This window comes from Oncorhynchus tshawytscha, linkage group LG28, assembly GCF_018296145.1.
Source record: "Oncorhynchus tshawytscha isolate Ot180627B linkage group LG28, Otsh_v2.0, whole genome shotgun sequence".
Classification (NCBI taxonomy): domain Eukaryota; kingdom Metazoa; phylum Chordata; class Actinopteri; order Salmoniformes; family Salmonidae; genus Oncorhynchus; species Oncorhynchus tshawytscha.
The window spans coordinates 5,822,111-5,842,319 of NC_056456.1; the positions used below are offsets into that span (position 1 = coordinate 5,822,111).

Sequence of the window (20,209 nt, forward strand, 5' to 3'; positions counted from 1 at the left end):
ACCAACTCTAGTGCTTTTGGAGATGGCTAATTTGTCAAACCTCTCTCTCCCTCTCAGCTGGTACGTGATAATGCAGACTTGCGCTGTGAGCTTCCTAAACTGGAGAAGCGTCTGCGTGCTACGGCTGAGCGGGTCAAGGCCCTGGAGTCGGCGCTGAAGGAGGCCAAAGAGAACGCTGCACGCGACCGCAAACGCTATCAGCAAGAGGTGGACCGCATCAAAGATGCCGTCAGGGCTAAGAACATGGCCAGGAGGGGCCACTCTGCTCAGATCGGTGAGGAGAGAGGGAAGATACACACTGCATGCTGTAATCCTGGTGGTTAATGTATGGTTGGATATTCAGTATATTAATGGATGCCATTCCTAAACTGAGTTCCTCTAGTATATATTTTTGTGTACTGCTTTTACATTGACTGCCTTGTGTGTGACTTATGTTTTTATTGTTTTTGAGCTCATACAAAACACATTGCAATATATGTATTCCAATACCTACAAATGGCTTAATAAACTTGATCCTTGAACGTTGAACACAAACGTTATTCAGTACATAAATGCATGCCGTTCCTTAACTGTTGTGTTCCTCTGCCCCCCTCCACAGCCAAACCCATTCGTCCTGGCCAGCCTCCAGTGGCGTCCCCCACCCACCCCAACGTGAACCGCGGCGGAGGGGGTTTCTACCAGAACAGCCAGGCCGTGGCCATCAGGGGAGGAGGAGGCATGAAGCCAGACAAGAAGTGAGTGACTGACTACTGCCTCAATAGGAAAAATATACTGTAGATTATGATGAGAAACACAAGTTTGATCCATAACTCCCAACATGGGGATCATTTCGACTTCTCCCATATATCTAAAAGAGTTGATGCAGTGTAGTAATGTGTTCAGGCCTGTGTGTTTCAGTTGGTAGACCATGGTGCTTGCAATCAATGTCAGGATTGTGGGTTTGTGTCCCACCGCTGCCCCCCATACAAAAATGTATGCAAGCACTACTGCAAGTTGCTTTGGATAAAATTGTATTTTATATCGCATATACACACAGTGGCCAGTTTATTAGGTACACCCATCTAGTACCAGGTCGGACCCCCCCTGCCTCCAGAACAGCCTGAATTCTTTGGGGTGTTGAACCATTTCTGAATTGGTGTCAAGGGACCTAACGTGTGCCAGGAAAACTATCCCAACAATATTACACAACCACCACCAGCCTGTACCGTTGACACCAGGCAGGATGGGGCCATGGAGTCGTGCTGTTTACGCCAAATCCTGACTCTTCCATCAGCATGACTCAACAGGAACCGGGATTCATCGGACCAGGCACTGTTTTTCCACTCCTCAATTGTCCAGTGTTGGGGACCGCGTGCCCACTGGAGCCACTTCTTGTTTTTAGCTGATATGAGTGGAACCCAGTGTGGTCGTCTGCTGCATTAGCCCATCCAACGAAGGGTGCGTTCCGAGATGCCGTTCTGCACACCACTGTTGTACTGTTATTTGCCTGTTTGTGGCCCGCCTGTTAGCTTGCACGATTCTTGCCATTCTCCTTCGACCTCACATCAACAAGCTGTTTTCGCCGAAAAGACTGCGGCTGACTGGATGTTTGTTTGTTTGTTACACCATTTTGGTAAACCCTAGACACTGTCGTACGTGAAAAGCACAGGAGGCCGGACGTTTCTGAGATAATGGAACCGCGCCCCTGGCACCGATGATCTTACCACACTCAAAGTAGCTCAGATCTCACGTTTTGCTCATTTGAACATTCAATTGAACAGTAACTGAATGCCTGTCTTTCGTCTTTATATAGCAAGCCACAGCCACATAACTCACTGTTTGTAGGAGCAAACCATTTTTTTTAGAACGGGATGGTGTACCTAATAAACTGGCAACTGAGTGTATATATTATAGTGAATGCAGTGTAGTAATTCTGATGACCCCCTCCATACCACATAGGTCAGATGGCTAGAGTAGAGACCGGATCTGATACACAGGTGAGACTGACCGGTACCTCTATGGCCGGAGGAGGCAAGGATGATGCCCATAACACGCTTAGTATGAATGGGCCTGTTTGAGAGGCAGCTAACCACAGGGCTTGGGAGTTTTTAATGGGTGAATTTTCTACTGTAATTGACCTGTGTTAACAGATTCTAAATAGAGCTCTGAAGAAAACTGAGGGGTGGTTGAATGGCCTTGACTTTTCTGGTGGCTAGCATGGATCCTCTGATGAGTCATGTTTGTTTTTTGCTAACCCCTGCTAATGTTTTCTAAAATCTTATTACCACATGTACATCTAGCATGCCAGATTATTTCTCTCTTGGGAGATGCCAGTAACATTTTGTGTTGGTAGACGTCACCCATGTCTTGTAAGACTAACAGCCCCCCCTCTCTTTCTCTCCCTACCTTCCCTCTCTCTCTCTACTCCCTACCTCCTCTTTTCCTCTCTGACCAACTTCCCTCTTTTCCTCTCTTCCCCAACTTTCCTCTATTCCTTTCCTCCCCAACTTTCCTCTATTCCTTTCCTCCCCAACTTCCCTCTATTCCTTTCCTCCCCAACTTTCCTCTATTCCTTTCCTCCCCAACTTCCCTCTATTCCTTTCCTCCCCAACTTTCCTCTATTCCTTTCCTCCCCAACTTTCCTCTATTCCTTTCCTCCCCAACTTCCCTCTATTCCTTTCCTCCCCAACTTTCCTCTATTCCTTTCCTCCCCAACTTTCCTCTATTCCTTTCCTCCCCAACTTCCCTCTATTCCTTTCCTCCCCAACTTCCCTCTATTCCTTTCCTCCCCAACTTCCCTCTATTCCTTTCCTCCCCAACTTCCCTCTATTCCTTTCCTCCCCAACTTCCCTCTTTTCCTCTCTTCCCCAACTTTCCTCTATTCCTTTCCTCCCCAACTTTCCTCTATTCCTTTCCTCCCCAACTTCCCTCTATTCCTTTCCTCCCCAACTTCCCTCTATTCCTTTCCTCCCCAACTTCCCTCTATTCCTTTCCTCCCCAACTTCCCTCTATTCCTCTCTTCCCCAACTTTCCTCTATTCCTTTCCTCCCCAACTTCCCTCTACTCCTTTCCTCCCCAACTTCCCTCTACTCCTTTCCTCCCCAACTTCCCTCTACTCCTTTCCTCCCCAACTTCCCTCTATTCCTTTCCTCCCCAACTTCCCTCTATTCCTTTCCTCCCCAACTTCCCTCTATTCCTTTCCTCCCCAACTTCGCTCTACTCCTTTCCTCCCCAACTTCGCTCTACTCCTTTCCTCCCCAACTTCCCTCTACTCCTTTCCTCCCCAACTTCCCTCTACTCCTTTCCTCCCCAACTTCCCTCTACTCCTTTCCTCCCCAACTTCCCTCTACTCCTTTCCTCCCCACCTCCCCTCTCGCTCTCTTCCTCTTCTCCTCTCACATTTGAAGCATTTGAAGATGGGAGGGGACATGACCACAGAATATGCAGATGGATATCACCCTGGCAACCTGTCATTCCATTACAGCCATTGGCTTCCTGCAGGCTATATATTAGAGAGAGGGAGGAGTTTTAATATAAATATATAAATATTCCTGCCCTGTACAGATCCACCTACCTTCATGTTTCTTCTCTCCGGAACAAACAACAACAGCGAAATGAATTTAATATACAAAACAAAACACACAACAAGACGCCCACCAACTGCAGAGGGCAGTCTTTGCGCAATGAACTACATTTGACTTGAATGTGTAGCTATGTTTTTTGTGGCACAGTTTGTCGTCATCTCTGATATCTTAAGGTTTGGTCTGCACTGTGCCAATGTGAATGTACGCTAACTGGGATTTCAAAAGAGTTGAGAAAAAAAGAAAAGGTGACAAACACAGTAAATATAAATGTTGATCCTTGATACCACAAACATTCGTAGGTTAATCTCTTGTACATTATTATTATTATACTGGTTGTACCACACTTCTTTCTATCAATAGATTTGACAAGCTTCTTGAAAGGTTTGAACCGAAATAGATGTCATTTTGAGCACTACTGTCCTGTTGTACATATGTAATATGGCACATGCTTCCTTAAGAGGTGTTTGGCTTTGAAATGCCAAGAGGTGTGATTCCAGTTGAGATTGATTTAATGACAGGGTACCTGTGATGGCCATTGTTTTTACTGTAAGGAAGATAAAGCGCCACATACTGGCGCGGTGACTACATTAAACAGATGTGAGAAGGAAAGAGGAGCACGCTTTCATGCCTGCGTCTTCAACGGTTTGGATGTTATTTATCTATCTGGCCATTGGTGCACATAGATGGCACACACACGCTGGTCCTAGCTAGCTAGGTCCTCTCATCCACTCACCATTTTTGTCCTGACCTCCTCTGAACAAACCATTGGCTGGTGGTTGTTTTAACATTTTATTTGTAACTTAACCGTTTATAGTACTTTGATCAATGGGCTCCTTTCTGTGCCCCCACCCCCCACCACCAGTAATGTCAAGACGAGTGGAGTAAATACATTTAGGGGGGCCTCTGTTTAAATTGATATTGGGAATCGATATAAGGCAGGCTCTGACTTTTCCAAAATCACCCTCTTTTCATTAAGTCAGGTCAAGTGCACATGTAATATTATTGTGGATTGGTGTAGTTGTCTATCTGTCTCACTGTTCTCTAGCTTGACCAGCATATCTGATCTGTATTGGTTGGAATGTTGGATGGCAGTGTTTGATTGGCTCGCCCTTGCCACTGATCAGCCAGTTAGATGAGCAGGGGGCCTTTGGGTAGGAAGGGGATTGGTCGGGTTCAGTCTGCTGGTAAAGTAGTCTGGGTCCGAAATGGAACAGCCCTATGGGCCCTGGTCAAGACTACATAGTGAATACGGTGCCGTTTCAGACTCGACCTATCCCAAAGCAGTGCATCTTGGAAAGTGGTTTATTAATTATCGAAGTTGTAATCAGGAGCCAAGGATTTTATACATTTTACTCTTCTTGCGTTTGTTGTTTTCTTCCCGAATCCCCTTCAATTATTTTTCCTATGTGAGAGTAAAATGTCTCTCCAACCCTTGTTTTTATGTCATTTTGTGTCAATTCTGAAGCATTTGCTGTTGCTGTGATTGTAGGCCAGCATGAAACAAAAACACTGACATCTTGTGAGCACAATATTATATACCAATGATATACTGTTAGGTGTGACCAGGGTTGAGTCTTTTTAATAGTCTGCAGCCACAGCAAGGTGTTGGGGTTTTATGTTATGAACTTTTGTTGTTTTGGAAGGATTTGACGTAAAATTGACAGATAAGATAGCACTTAATGTAAAGTTTAAACCTTAAACAGGGTTAGAAAACACTCCAACCTATGGTAACTTATGGGGCTGTAAAGCATAATTTTCTGCTATTAGAGGCTAGTTTGGGAGAGGTAGGTAGCCTATACCTTTGACAGGACAATGTCTGTCAAGTTTTCATCTTTGTAACCTTTAGAACAGTAAACACTTTGCAACGTGGTCTTCAAAGTGCATAGTACCCTATCCTTACCTGCCAGGGTTCCACTGTACTCCATCAATTTAATGGATATGAAATGGGGAAGTACAGAAAAAGAACAACAACCATTTGTCCATGATGTTTACCAAATTCATTTGTTTGCATTGATTCTAAAGAAAAGCGTAGCCACTTTATTACTGTGTAATAGTTACTTAAATTTCTAACTGACAGATAAGGATTCCATCAATGGAAAAAGGTACTGGATCATTCCTAGGGTACATCCCAAATGACACCCTATTCCTTATGTAGTGCACTACTTTTGACTGCATAGGGAATAGGGTGCCATTTGGGACGGAGCCATAGCGACCTGGGGAAGAGGTGGAGGGGATGTTCAAAGTTGAATGATATCACCATTTTGGATTGACTGCATGATGTAAATGTATGTGTGATTAAATAATTCTGAGAAAAACCTACCTGGTGTCAGTCTAATTCAGTGCTCGACTCATTCGGTCTCATTCAAACTTTCTTATGGAGTGCATGGCAAGTTCTAGGATGATATTTCTGGGTGGGCAGACAGAAATTTGTTGGCTATTTCTGAGGTAATAGGACTCAAGCGTTTAACATGACTCAAGCGTAGTAATTTGGGCTGGCAAACAATAACGTTTGGGAGGGAAATGCCCTGCCCTGCACCCCCACTAGAGATGCCCCTGTGGAGGTGATCTAGATTCTATTGTGTCTGATATTGAAAATGCTAAAAGTAACCGGACGTTGCCAATTTTGCATTATACCATCTTTGTTATATTGTTCATACCACTGAGAATTTCAGTTGTAATGGGGTGTAACCTTGATAGATAGATATATCGATAGATACAGTGTCAAAATGCATTCTTGCATGTGAAAATGAAAAGAATCCGGCAATAAATATTGAGATCTGATTTACTGTGTGAACAGTACTGCATACAGTAGCTTTATGAGTGCTGTAGCCATACTTGACATTACTGCAGTGAACACCAACCTGGTTTCAGAGCATTTCATGTTATTCTGTACACCCATTTAGTATGATATGGTATGTTTCGAATGGTATAATAATTTGTTGATGTCCATCACTCATTTTGTATTATATGTAAGGAATGTGCAAAGCTTACAATGTATTACAAATTTGCAAAATGTACAATGTGTTACGAATTTTCAAAACGTACGTTATGTTACGAATTCTAGCTAGGTGGCTAACGTTAGCTAGCTGGCTAACGTTAGCTAGGCTAGAGGTTAGGGTTAAGGTTAGTGTTAGTGTTAGGGGAAGGGCTAGCTAACATGCTAAGTAGTTGCAAAGTAGCTAAAAAGTAGTAAGTAGTTGAAAAGTTGCTAATGATCTAAAATTGTAAAGTTGTCTGTTGCCAAAGTTAGTTACTTTAAGGAGCATTTCTCTCTCTGTGGGTCTAACCCCAAGAAGTTCTGGAAAACGGTTAAAGACCTAGAGAATAAACCCTCCTCCTCATAGCTTCCCATGTCCCTTAATGTTGATGATGTGGTTGTTACTGACAAGAGGCACATGGCTGAGCTCTTTAATCACCACTTCCTTAAGTCAGGATTCCTATTTGACTCAGCCATGCCTCCTTGCCTGTCCAACATTTCCTCATCTCCCACCCCTTCTAATGCGACCCGCCCCAATGCTTCTCCCTTTTTTTCCCCTGCCCCGCTACAAAGTTTCTCCCTGCAGGCAGTTATTGATTCTGAGGTGCTAAAGGAGCTCCTTAAACTTGACCCCCAAAAAACATCTGGGTCAGAAGGTTTACACCCTTTCTTCTTTAAGGTTGCTGTCCCTATCATCGCCAAGCCTTTCTGGGGAGGTTCCCATTGCTTGGAAGGCAGCCACAGTTCGTCCTTTTATTTAAAGGGGGAGATCAAGCTGATCCTAACTGTTATAGGCCTATTTCTATTTTGCCCTGTTTATCAAAAGTCATGGAAAAACATGTCAATAATCAACTGACTGGCTTTCTTGATGTCTATAGTATTATCTCGGGTTTACAATCTGGTTTCCGGCTCAGGTTATGAATGTGTCACTGCAACCTTAAAGGTCCTCACTGATGTCACCATTGCCCTTGATTCTAAGCAATATTGTGCTGGTATTTTTATTGACTTGGCCTAAGCTTTTGATACGGTTGACCATTCCATTCTTGTGGGCCGGCTAAGGAGTATTGGTGTCTCTGAGGGGTCTTTGGCCTGGTTTGCTAACTACCTCTCCAGTCTATAAAGTCAGAAAATCTGCTGTCTCAGCCACTGCCTGTCACCAAGGGAGTACCCCAAGGCTCGATCCTTGGCCCCACACTCTTCTCAATTTACATCAACAACATGGCTCAGGCAGTAGGATGCTCTCTCATCAATTTATATGCAGATGATACAGTCTTACACTCAGCTGGCCCCTCCCCGGATTTTGTGTTAAATGCTCTACAACAAAGCTTTCTTAATGTCCAACAAGCTTTCTCTACCTTTAACCTTGTTCTGAACACGTCCAAAACAAAAGTCATGTGGTTTGGTAAGAAGAATGCCCCTCTTCCCACAGGTGTTATTACTACCTCTGAGGGTTTAGAGCTTGAGGTAGTCACCTCATACAAGTACTTGGGAGTATGGCTAGACTGTGCACTGTCCTTCTCTCAGCACATATCAAAGCTGCAGGCTAAAGTTAAATCTAGACTTGGTTTCCTCTATCGTAATCGCTCCTCTTTCACTCACCCCAGCTGCCAAACTAACCCTGATTCAGAAGACCATCCTACCCATGCTAGATTATGGAGACATCATTTATAGATCGGCAGGTAAGGGTGCTGTCGAGCAGCTAGAAGTTCTTTCCCATTCGGCCATCAGATTTGCCACCAATGCTCCTTATAGGACACATCACTACACTCTATACTCTGTAAACTGGACATCTCTGTGTACCTGTCGCAAGACCCATTGGTTGATGCTTATTTATAAAACCCTCTTAGACCTCACTCCCCCTCTCTGAGATATCTACTGCAGCCCTCATCCTCCACATACAACACCCGTTCTGCCAATCACATTCTGCTAAAGGTCCCCAAACCACACACATCCCTGGGTCGCTCCTCTTTTTACACTGCTCAAAAAAATAAATAGAACACTTAAACAACACAATGTAACTCCAAGTCAATCACACTTCTGTGAAATCAAACTGTCCACTTAGGAAGCAACACTGATTGACAATACATTTCATATGCTGTTGTGCAATTGGAATAGACAACAGGTGGAAATTATAGGCAAATAGCAAGACACCCCCAATAAAGGAGTGGTTCTGTACGTGGTAACCACAGACCACTTCTCAGTTCCTATGCTGCATGGCTGATGTTTTGGTCACTTTTGAATGCTGGTGGTGCTTTCACTCTAGTGGTAACATGAGACGGAGTCTACAACCCACACAAGTGGCTCAGGTAGTCCAGCTCATCCAGGATGGAACATCAATGCGAGCTGTGGCAAGAAGGTTTGCTGTGTCTGTCAGCGTAGTGTCCAGAGCATGGTGGCGCTACCAGGAGACAGGCCAGAAAATCAGGAGACGTGGAGAAGGACGTAGGAGGGCAACAACCCAGCAGCAGGACTGCTACCTCCGCCTTTGTGCAAGGAGGAGCAGGAGGAGCACTGCCAGAGCCCTGCAATATGACCTCCAGCAGGCCACAAATGTGCATGTCTGCTCAAACGGTCAGAAACAGACTCCATGATGGTGGTATGAGGGCCCGACGTCCACAGGTGGGGGTTGTGCTTACAGCCCAACACCGTGCAGGACGTTTGGCATTTGCCAGAGAACACCAAGATTGGCAAATTCGCCACTGGCGCCCTGTGCTCTTCACAGATGAAAGCAGGTTCACACTGAGCACATGTGACAGTCTGGAGACGCCGTGGAGAACTGCTGCCTGCAACATCCTCCAGCATGACCGGTTTGGCGGTGGGTCAGTCATGGTGTGGGGTGGCATTTCTTTGGGGGGCCGCACAGCCCTCCATGTGCTCGCCAGAGGTAGCCTGACTGCCATTAGGTACCGAGATGAGATCCTCAGACCCCTTGTGAGACCATATGCTGGTGCGGTTGGCCCTGGCTTCCTCCTAATGCAAGACAATGCTAGACCTCATGTGGCTGGAGTGTGTCAGCAGTTCCTGCAAGAGGAAGGCATTGATGCTATGGAAAGGCCCACCCGTTCCCCAGACCTGAATCCATTTGAGCACATCTGGGACATCATGTCTCGCTCCATCCACCAACGCCACGTTGCACCACAGACTGTCCAGGAGTTGGCGGATGCTTTAGTCCAGGTCTGGGAGGAGATCCCTCAGGAGACCATCCGCCACCTCATCAGGAGCATGCCCAGGCATTGTAGGGAGGTCATACAGGCACGTGGAGGCCACACACACTACTGAGCCTCATTTTGACTTGTTTTAAGGACATTACATCAAAGTTGGATCAGCCTGTAGTGTGGTTTTCCACTCTAATTTTGAGTGTGACTCCAAATCCAGACTTCCATGGGTTGATAAATTTGATTTCCATTGATAATTTTGGTGTGATTTTGTTGTCAGCACATTCAACTATGTAAAGAAAAAAGTATTTCATAAGAATATTTCATTCATTCAGATCTAGGATGTGTTATTTTAGTGTTCCCTTTATTTTTTTGAGCAGTGTAGTTCGCTGCAGCTAGCGACTGGAACGAGCTGCAACAAACACTCAAACTGGACAGTTTAATCTCAATCTCTACACTCAGACTCAATCGTGGACACTTTTACTGACAGTTGTGCCTGCTTTGTGTGATGTATTGTTGTCTTTTCCTTCTTGACATTTGTGCTGTTGACTGTGCTCAATAATGTTTGTACCATGTTTTGTGCTGCTACCATGTTGTTATGTTGTGTTGCTACCATGCTGTGCTGTCATGTTGCTGCCTTGCTATGTTGTTTTTAGGTCTCTTTATGTAGTGTTGTGTTGTGTTGTCTTTCTTGTTGTGATGTGGGTTTTGTCCTATATTTAATGTATTATTATGTTTTAATCCCAGGCCCCCGTCCCCACAGGAGGCCTTTTGGTAGGCAATCATTGTAAATAAGAATGTGTTCTTAACTGACTTGCCTAGTTAAATAAATGTTAAATAAAATAAAAAATTTGATTCAAGATTCAAACTCACAACCTTTTGGCTAAATGCCGAGCCACCCTACTTTTGTTTAAGTAACCATCTATCTTACATAACCCTACCAAAGGTAACATATATTAATTTGAGTGTCCCGGGTTTAAATAGACTATGTTACGTATATTATGTTACGCCTAGTCTATGAGACCAGGCTGCGACTACAGGTGTTTGGAGACGTTTTCCCTTCCGCCACAAGGTGGCAGTACCCCATCACGGCTCTCTCCCTCGAAAAAAGGTTGCGGGCAGTCTTGAGTGGGAGCGAAGTTTGCAGGCAGGCAAAAGCGGGAGCGAGCAGCAGCGGGAACGTCAGGGAAAAGTGGAAACGAGGTGGAGAAAATGTGTGTTGTGCTGCTACCCTGCTACTAGTGGTGTGACTTCAGTGTTGGGCTGACTGGGAGGTGAAGGGGAAAACACAGAAGAAAAGTTTATGGAATTAACGTTTTACCCTCATCACAAGTGCTTAGTTTTACAAAACAAGGATTATCACCACCAGAAGAAAAGGTATGTCAAGTCTGATTTGTGTCTTTCCCCAGGAGATTGAAAAATGTCTTATTTAGCAACCATAGTTAACGTTAGTGCGTCTTTCCACAAATGTATTTGTTTTCGGCTAGGAAAATTACCCAATTTTCTGGAGTTAGAATCAACCTGTTTTGACTCGCCGTTTCACGGCACAAGACACTGGTCGTTAGATTGTCGACAAGTAAATTACTGGTTAGGTGAGAGCTTGGAAACATTGACCATGTACCTAGGAGGTAAACACAAACCAGGTAGAGTTGCTTATTTCGTGCCCCGGAATGTGAAAATGAGAATGTTGAGACTCGTTTCCCCTTACACCACCTAACTAGCTGTAGTTACCTATGGAGAAATGCAGCCTGGTCTCAGAGCAAAACCTATTATATTTTACTAAAATCCGTGTCACTTCTTTTAGTATACTGGTACTTCTGTTAGGTTGCATTACATTGACTACACGTTACATAAATGTAAATCTGAGACACTCAAATAACACGTTACATAAATGCGAGACACTCAAATAAGTTTGTTTGGTATGGACAGTCGGTTGCTTAGTAAGGCAAAAATGAAAGGAGGGTGGTTGGTTGGGCATATACTTCAAAGGTCACAGACATTTTTAGCTAATTAGGAAATTAGGATGTTAGGTTCAAGGGTTAAGTTTAGTTTCTAACGTACTATATCATACTAAAGCAGTCAAACATAATATATCATGCTAAACGGGTCAAATGTGATCCAGACATAGGATACTATGTCATACAACTTGTATTATATTGTATGACCACTATTAAATCAAATAAAATTTTATTTGTCACATACACATGGTTAGCAGATGTTAATGCGAGGGTAGTGAAATGCTTGTGCTTCTAGTTCCGACAATGCTTACTTTGGTAGGCTAGTGTAACGCTAACATAAAGTAACATATCATATTAAATGATGTGGCATGGATTTAGTCAAATATATTACGTTTTGCTCTGAGACTAGGTTGAGAGAAAAGAGGCAGAAATATTCCAGGAAGCTATGCATTGGCACCGACCTTCATTCTGTTACCAAACTTTGCATTTGCAGGGTGATTGGGTTTTTATAAAGTGTTCTGTGGAAATTGTTTGAAGTAGTCCTTGTAAATAAAGCTGTTTAACTTTGCAATCATTGTTTTTTTGTTTTGACATTTTAAAGTGTAAAGTCTCAGCATCAATCTGTTACTGTGGAATTGCCCTGATTACAGCATAACCTCATCTCCAGCCTCAATTGCTAGAGAGTGGGCTGGCCTGGGACAAGATTAGTTACAGCATTGCAATAGCATCACCATGCCCTCTGTGTATTTTAGTCCAGGATCTGTGTCTTCTCTTACCCTTGAAGGTTTCCTCAATAATCCCGGTGTTAGTTTCCAAGTTCTTTTATATCTCCTTACCTTGGTGTCTGTCTCTATCCATTCTGTAAATAACTGAATGCAGCATCATTGACAGGTTCTAAAATAAAGGCATCTTAAACAGCAGTACAGCAGCAGTCAGTGTGTAGGCCTATTGAAATAACCTTCAGTAAAAGTAGCTGATGTCGATGTTACTTCCTCAGTCAATGCCTTATTATCTGTGAGGGAGGGAGAGTAGCTAAGTGGCGTGCTGACAGTGGCAGATTCTCCATTCCAGTCCATGTAGCTCATTAGATGAAAACACGTGGCCCTCGTCAAAAGTAGTGCACTATATTGGGAATCGGGTGCCATTTGGGATGCAAACACGGAGTTCCATCACTCCTAACTCGGCCTGACTTCTGCCCTGTAGCTAGTGACACTTTGTATTCAGTCAGTGCCATTGAAACTGCCCCTCCCAATCCTATCCCATCCAACACCTCATTGTACTTATGCCATCTTTGTTCCTGGAGGAACATAGGGCGTGTACTAAAGCACCTCATGTAAATCCCATTATCACAGAAAACAGAAATGGCATTTCAAATGCAGTTCTGTGCCTCAGTGGGTATTAGCGCTCTGTAGTGAGCAGACAGATCAAAACCAGACGTGGTAAAGGGATAATGTGACATTTTGGCAATTAGCTTGCTAGCTGTTGCTGTAGACTTCCAGTCATTGCACTAACACTAGTTGGCAATGGTTCCAGAAACTACCTTAACTCCACGCAGAGATGGTATCCATGTTTTCGTCTGATTGGGTGAATAGAAAAAAAGGGCTTAATTGCCAAAATGTCACACTAACCCTTAAGGCACTGTGTCAAACACAATGCCTGACACATCTCTATCCGGCCCTTGCAATGATTTGGGTTGTCAATTCATTTTGTCCCGCTTTCATACCGCCTGTGATACACTGCACGACAAGTCCCAGCAAGTACTGCCAACATGCTGCGTGCCAAATGGCAGTGCATTGCCACATACACCTGTGGCGTTGGGCTGAGATGATCTATCGAGGGAGGAGCTGCTTTTTACATTGTGTATATTTATTTATTCTGAGCATATTTCTGTTTGTTGGCAACGTCAATTCTTGCGACGAAATAATACTTGTTTTGTTCGCTAACTGGACAGGCAAATGCAGTTGAGGACTAAACTGTAAACCAATCCAAACTTGTGTACTATCTCTGCTGATCACGTCTGGCAATCATGTTATCCATGCCAAAGGTAGTAGACAGCTGGCGACGGCTCGAGAGACATCTGTCAGACCAACTGCTATCTGGTAGTCTTATTTATTTCTAATCTAGTTAACTTTTTCGTTTATAGAAACGTGATACCATCAATGCGAGCTGTAAAATGACTCCCAACTTAGAACACAGCATCCTTCGTAATGTAACTAGCTTGCTATTTAGTTACAAGTAGATCTGTTAATAGCTAGCAGAAGCCGATAGCTTCATCACGAGTTAGCTTGCCATTCCGGGACAAGAAACGTATTAGCTATCAGTTTATTCCAAATCAACCTCTACAGGATCGGTGTGTGTGTGTGTGTGTGTCCCCCCCGTGGGATGGTTGAGCTAACGTAGGCTAATGTGATTAGCATGAGGTTGTAAAAATTCCCAGGACATAGACATATCTGATATGGGCAGAAAGCTTACATTCTTGTTAACCTAACTGCACTGTCCAATTTACAGTAACTATTACAGTGAAATAATACCATTCTATTGTTTGAGGAGAGTGCACAATTATGAACTTGAAAATGTATTAATAAACCAATTAGGCACATTTGGGCAGTCTTGATACAACATTTTGAACAAATATGCAATGGTACATTGGATCAGTCTAAAACTTTGCACATACACTGCTGTCATCTAGTGGCCAAAATCTAAATTGCGCCTGGGCTGGAACAATACATTATGGCCTTTCTCTTGCATTTCAAAGATGATGGTACAAAAAACAACAAAAGAAAGCATGTTTTTTTTCTTGGTATTATCTTTTACCAGATCTCATGTGTTATATTCTCCTACATTAATTTCACATTTCCACAAACTTCAAAGTGTGTCCTTTCAAATGGTATCAAGAATATGCATATCCTTGCTTCAGGTCCTGAGCTACAGGCAGTTAGATTTGGGTATGTCATTTTAGGATAAAATTGAAAAAAAGGGTCCGATCTTTTTAAGACCATAAAAATCTATAGGACCAGTAGTGTAAAGGTAATACAGTCATCAAGGCAGTACCCACTAATTGCATTCATACTGACAAATAAGAAATGCCACATTATCCTTGACAATAGTTTGAGTAGGATTATTGCAGAGCTCCCTGCCTCAGACTGTCGGGATGTTAATTTTCTAGCTCACAAACTACATTCTTTTAATGTGATAATTTGATTTGATTATCACTTCTGTCTCTCATGATCTATTCAGCTCTCCTGTGTCCTGCTCCCAGAGATCAACCAAGTGCTATTCACCAAGCATGGGCTGAATCACTCACCTGTGAGGAGAACAATCCTGCCTGCAGTTTCAACTAACCCTGCAGTCACTATTTAGACATTGGGACCGCATATGCATTTGCCTGTTGTCTTTTGTTTGTGCGTTTTGTCTTATACAGTCTAGTGCGTTTTAGAGTTGAAGAACACCAACTACAGATACACATGCTTGTTTGAGCATCTCAGAGACTCCATTCAATGTAGAATCAGTTCAACTGGTGACAAATTATTTTACTGTAACATGCAGTGTCTCGGTCAGATGCATTGGTGACCAGGGTGGGATCCTTTCAAGAAGCCTATGGGTCTTGGCATACACATGCTCCTTGAGAGAAGCCTATGGGTCTTGGCACACACATGCTCCTTGAGAGAAGGGGGAATAGTGAAGCATACGTTGTTGACAGTTCAGTCTCCAGAGGCCCAGGCTTTTGGCATTTTTGGAAGCTCTCATTTCTGGACTGCAGCACTGTAAGATTGTGCCCCCCACGGCACTTGATGCCAGGAGGACGTAATGTCTGGAATGGCATCAAACCATGTGTTTGATGCGTTTGATACATTCCAATAACCCCAGTTGTTACCACGAGCCTGTCCTACCCAACTAATGTGCCACCATCCTTCTGTGTTCCACAGTGCAAGCGTTTCACTCACATTTGTGAATAAAAATAGTTATAAGTCAAGTATGAGCACATTTTATAGCAATGTGTTTGTTGTTTTGTTTCATAGCGGGTAGCTAATCACACAGCGCTACGAATCCAAATATATCCCACCTCGCGCGACACAGTCTGGCAGGGGATGCTGAAGATACATTTTTAGTAGCGCTGCGCACAGTCGGAAAAGTTGGTATATTTTACTTAAATCTACTAGTGGGACTTTATTCTTGTGTTTCTTAACTATTTACATTTTGTTCACCAGCTAGGTTGTTTTTCAACCTTTTTCAATGTTTGAGTTTGCTTCAACTGCTAGGTTACTAATCAGATTATCTCTCAATGTTTAGTGGTGGGGAGTCAACTCTACAAGAATCGACTCCTAAGATTCAGTATTTTTGCTACGGAGGAAACAAGTTTCCGTGGGTTCTTCAAGAACACAAACTCTTGCATCTTTCACAGCAAAGAAAGATCGAGCTAACGAGAGAGGGGAGCGGCATAGCTAGGCATGTCGGCCACCAGGCAGACAGTCAGAACCTTGCATCGGTTATCATAAAGATGTATAGGCTACAGCATTGCGATATCTCGCAATTTCTTTGCTTCCAATGTCTTGCACAAGTTCACTAAATTAGGGGCTATCAATAGGCTGAGCTATTCTACACGCAACAGTCTGAAGACCAAACACACTAGCGTTTTACATAGCCAAGGGAAAGCGCAGGCAAGCCAGCGAGGGAGAGCGGATCGGGGCAGACAGTCGGAATTGTGCGCATAGAATAGAGCCTATGTTTTGATAATTTGTATTTCGCAATTTCTCGTGTTGCGTAAATTCACCAAAAGTATATATTAGGCCATCAATGAGTATGGCTAAGCTATTCTTCATAGTGCCAGTGAATTGAAGTTGAACATCGTGAAATGCACCAAAAGTATTGAGCATATAGCTTATTTAATGAAATCCTGTCTGGCTGTTGATGTCCTATAGATAACAAAGTAGGGCATCCGAAATAGGGCTTTAACATGGTAAAGAATAGGCTTATCAGCATAGTGTGCCGCATCCTCCCATGAGACCTGTCAAGGCTGCGCACAGCAGAAATATCACTGAAATATTATAGTTCCTACACATCACCTTCTGTATTCAAACAAAATAGGCCTTTTATACGCTAAGTTGATGAGCAAATGGGCAGCATCATGCTCATGTCAGTCCGCTAGAATGCAAATGTAGGACTCTGCAATAATGAGGTGCTGTGCACATGCGTGCGCATTCGTTTCAGCGTGTTTTGGGAGTCGAGCAAGAGTCCTTCCACCACCACCACGGGAGTCGGCGTCAGCTCCAAAAAGTTGTGCTCTACTTCCACCGTCACTGACGACTCCAGCAGCTTGAGATCCCTGGGCTGGTGAAAAAACTAGAGTGGCTGGTAGATAAATCTACCTGCCACAATGGCTGGTGGACCAAAAAGTTCGTTTCAGGCCCTGCTTGATATATTGAGTGGTAGGTTACACTATATTTAGATACTATTTAGTACTTTTAATACTGCCTGAGACACCCTTGCTATTTGTCTTTGTACTCAGTAAATGGTGAAACACTGTTTGTGATGGTGTTCTTTGCTCGAATGTATACTGAACAAAAATATAAACACAACATTAAACATTTTACAGTTCATATAAAGAAATCAGTCAATTGAAATAAATTCATTAGGCCCTAAGGCACTGCATCTCTGTGCAAGAGGCGTCACTATAATACCTGGTTTGAATCCAGGCTGTATCACATCTGGCCGTGATTGGGAGTCCCATAGGGCGGCGCACAATTGGCTCAGCGTCGTCCGGGTTTGGCCGGAGTAGGCCGTCATTGTAAATAAGAATTTGTTCTTAACTAACTTGCCTAGTTAAATAAAGGTTAAATTTTATTTAAATAAATAATCAACAGATTTCACATGACTGGGCAGGGCGCAGCCATAGGTGTGCAGTCTTGGGTGTGCCTGGGAGGGCTTAGGCACAACCACTTGGGAGCCAGGCCCAGCCTATCAGAATGAGTTCTTCCCCACAAAAGGGCTTCATTACAGACATAAATACTCCTCGGTTTCATAAACTGGCTGGTCTCAGATGATCTCGCAGGTGAAGATGCCGGATGTGGAGGTCCTGAGCTGGCGTGGTTACACGTGGTTGTGAAGCCGGTTGGACGTACTGTCAAATTCTCTAAAGCGATTTTGTTGGCAGCTTTCAATTCTCTGGCAAAAGCTCTGGTGGATATTCCTGCAGTCAGCATGCCAATTGCATGCTCCCTCAACTTGAGACATCTGTGGCATGACAAAACTGCAAATTTGAGTGGCCTTTTATTGTCCCCAGCACAAGGTGCATCTGTGTAATGCTCATGCTGTTAATCAGCTTTTTGATATGCCACATGTGTCAGGTCAATGGATTATCTTGGCAAAGTAGAAATGCTCACTAACAGGGATGTAAACAAATTTGTGCACAACATTTGAGGGAAATAAGCGTTTGTGCATATGGAACATCTCTGCAATCTCTTATTTCAGTTCATGAAAAATGGAACCAACACTTTACACGCTGTGTTTATATTTTTGTTCAATATATATGCATATAACGTACATTATGGAAAACATGTATCGTACTCAGTCATGGTAGAATAATGAATGGATTGGCAAGATTTTGTTTGGCACTGTCAACTTTTAGAATGTTAGTAGGAAAGTTAATAATTTAAACGACCTAAATATGCCTTCACTGAACATTTAGTATTTGAAAGTCAAACATTCTATTTCTATCATTCTCCATACCTTATATCCCGACGCATCCGACATTGTGGTATTGGGCAGCTGCTATTTGAGAACTCATCTGGTTTAGAAATCCAACTCTTATGGCAGAGCTGTTTTACTGTACTGTTTCAGAGAATATTTTATTGTAAGGTATGCTATATGGGCCATCGAAAAGGACCCATGAGCACCAACGTGAAGTTCTCAGGAGCACGTCACATTGGGTGGAAATGACAGCCAAGAGTGTATTTTGAGAAATTAAGGCATTTATTTGAAAAAATTCAACCTTTTTCCAATCCTAAAAATGAGGAATAAGCAAAGGCTTTGATTTCTAGTCAAACAGATGGAAAAGGCGTCTTAGACAATATCTAGCAGAAAAAGTCTTACAAGGTATTAGAAATACATCAGAACCCTTCCAACTAATATGAACACATTTAGTTTTGGAGAAATGATTTGCCTACTGTAAGTTAAAGAAACGTTGCTTTGTCTTGCAAATCCGTTACCAAAACGATACCACGGCACAAGAAAAATACTAAATGAAAATGCATGTCAAAATGACACTTCCTAATAGATAAACAACTAAATTGGATGTTGTAACTCCACAACAATGCTTAAACCACATCAGGGGACCATTTTGGAGGTCTGGGGAAAATATGATACATTTCAACCCTTTGATTCAGCCAGCCAGACAGGTGTGTTTTACTAGTGGTGTTTCCGTGCAAATAATCATGATTCTGCAAGGTAGGCAAGATCGGACAGGAAAGCGAATGATGCGTGAATAATTTCAATAGCAAGTCATTTAATCTTTCATTTGCAAAGCCTATAGAGGGTTCATACAGACATTGGCAAGTCAAATTCCAAGACTTTTAAATACATTTTTCAATTACATTTTTTTTTTCAAGGACCGACAGTTTCTATTTAATTGTTGTAATAGCCTATAGAAGGAAGAAAAATAAGAAAAAATCCCCAAAAAGTATGCATTGCCACTTTTTTAAAGAATAATAAAAATGTTTACTTGTCAGAGGCACCTGAAAAGCCTCAGGGAAGCAAGGTTGCTGGAAGAGACTGGTGTCTTGTCCTGGCTACTCTCGATTGTCTCCTCAGAATTAGATGGGGATTATATAGAAATAGAGCTTCTGCGTCTTCCCGTCATTCTGGCCACCCGAATCAGGAGTCCTCTGATCAACAGTCTGTCTGGAAGAGATGCAGGCAATCAGACAGACCCAGGCTCTGTCCCAAATGGCACCCTATTCCCTGTGTCAGTGTTTCCCAAACCTGGTCCTCGGGTACCCCTGACAGTACACATTTCCGTTGTAGCCCTAAACAAACACACCTCATTCAACTCATTGCGGGCTTGATGACTAGTTGAATCAGGTGTGCTTGTCCAGGGTTACAGTAGAAATGTGTAATGTTGGAGGCACTCTAGGACCAGGGTTGGGAAACACTGCCCTATGTAGTACAATACTTTAGAACAGCCCTATTGGCTCAGATTTCACACTCTGTAAACAGTTGATGACTGGTGGGATTTTTAGCCATGGCCCATGTACAGTAATGTAGTAATCCTGGGATGGTGATATGGCTGTTATGGCTGAGGTATTCCTATTAGGAAGGGTTAATCCCACTGGAGTTAGCAGAGTTTTCCACTTCACTTCAGGCATCTTTTCATTTCATTTTGTTTGTCAGAAAAGTCTGTACAGCCTTCTCCCTTTAGAATGAACGATATGCATCTCCTAGTGATTTATTGACAGGACAGACACCTGTCATTTTGGATGAGGTCAGGGGATTGTGGAGGCCAGGTCATCTGATGCAGCACTCCATCACTCTCCTTCTTGGTCAAATATAGCCCTTACACAG

General features: G+C 43.1%; 2 protein-coding genes across 7 annotated transcripts in view; both read left to right on the top strand.

Annotated features, from left to right (window-relative positions):
* LOC112226556 (kinesin-1 heavy chain) overlaps positions 1 to 5,882 on the top strand; it is a 35,941-nt gene extending 30,059 nt beyond the window's left edge. Inside the window, exons 22-25 of one of the 2 annotated variants that reach the window (XM_024390950.2) lie at positions 58 to 274; positions 599 to 734; positions 1,939 to 1,976; positions 3,387 to 5,882. In XM_024390950.2, coding sequence (XP_024246718.1) covers positions 58 to 274; positions 599 to 734; positions 1,939 to 1,951 — 366 coding nt within the window. In that variant the 3' untranslated portion in view covers positions 1,952 to 1,976; positions 3,387 to 5,882. The remainder of the gene's footprint in view (positions 1 to 57; positions 275 to 598; positions 735 to 1,938; positions 1,977 to 3,386) is intronic. The other variant, XM_024390951.2, reaches the window with a different exon arrangement.
* Positions 5,883 to 10,794: 4,912 nt separating this feature from the next.
* LOC112226558 (rho GTPase-activating protein 12) overlaps positions 10,795 to 20,209 on the top strand; it is a 139,300-nt gene continuing 129,885 nt past the window's right edge. For 2 of the 5 annotated variants that reach the window (XM_024390952.2, XM_024390953.2), the window contains exon 1: positions 10,796 to 11,072. The gene's annotated coding sequence lies outside the window, so the exon portion shown is untranslated. Of the gene's footprint in view, positions 11,073 to 20,209 lie in introns of all 5 variants that reach the window. The other 3 variants (XM_024390954.2, XM_042307656.1, XM_024390956.2) reach the window with 3 other exon arrangements.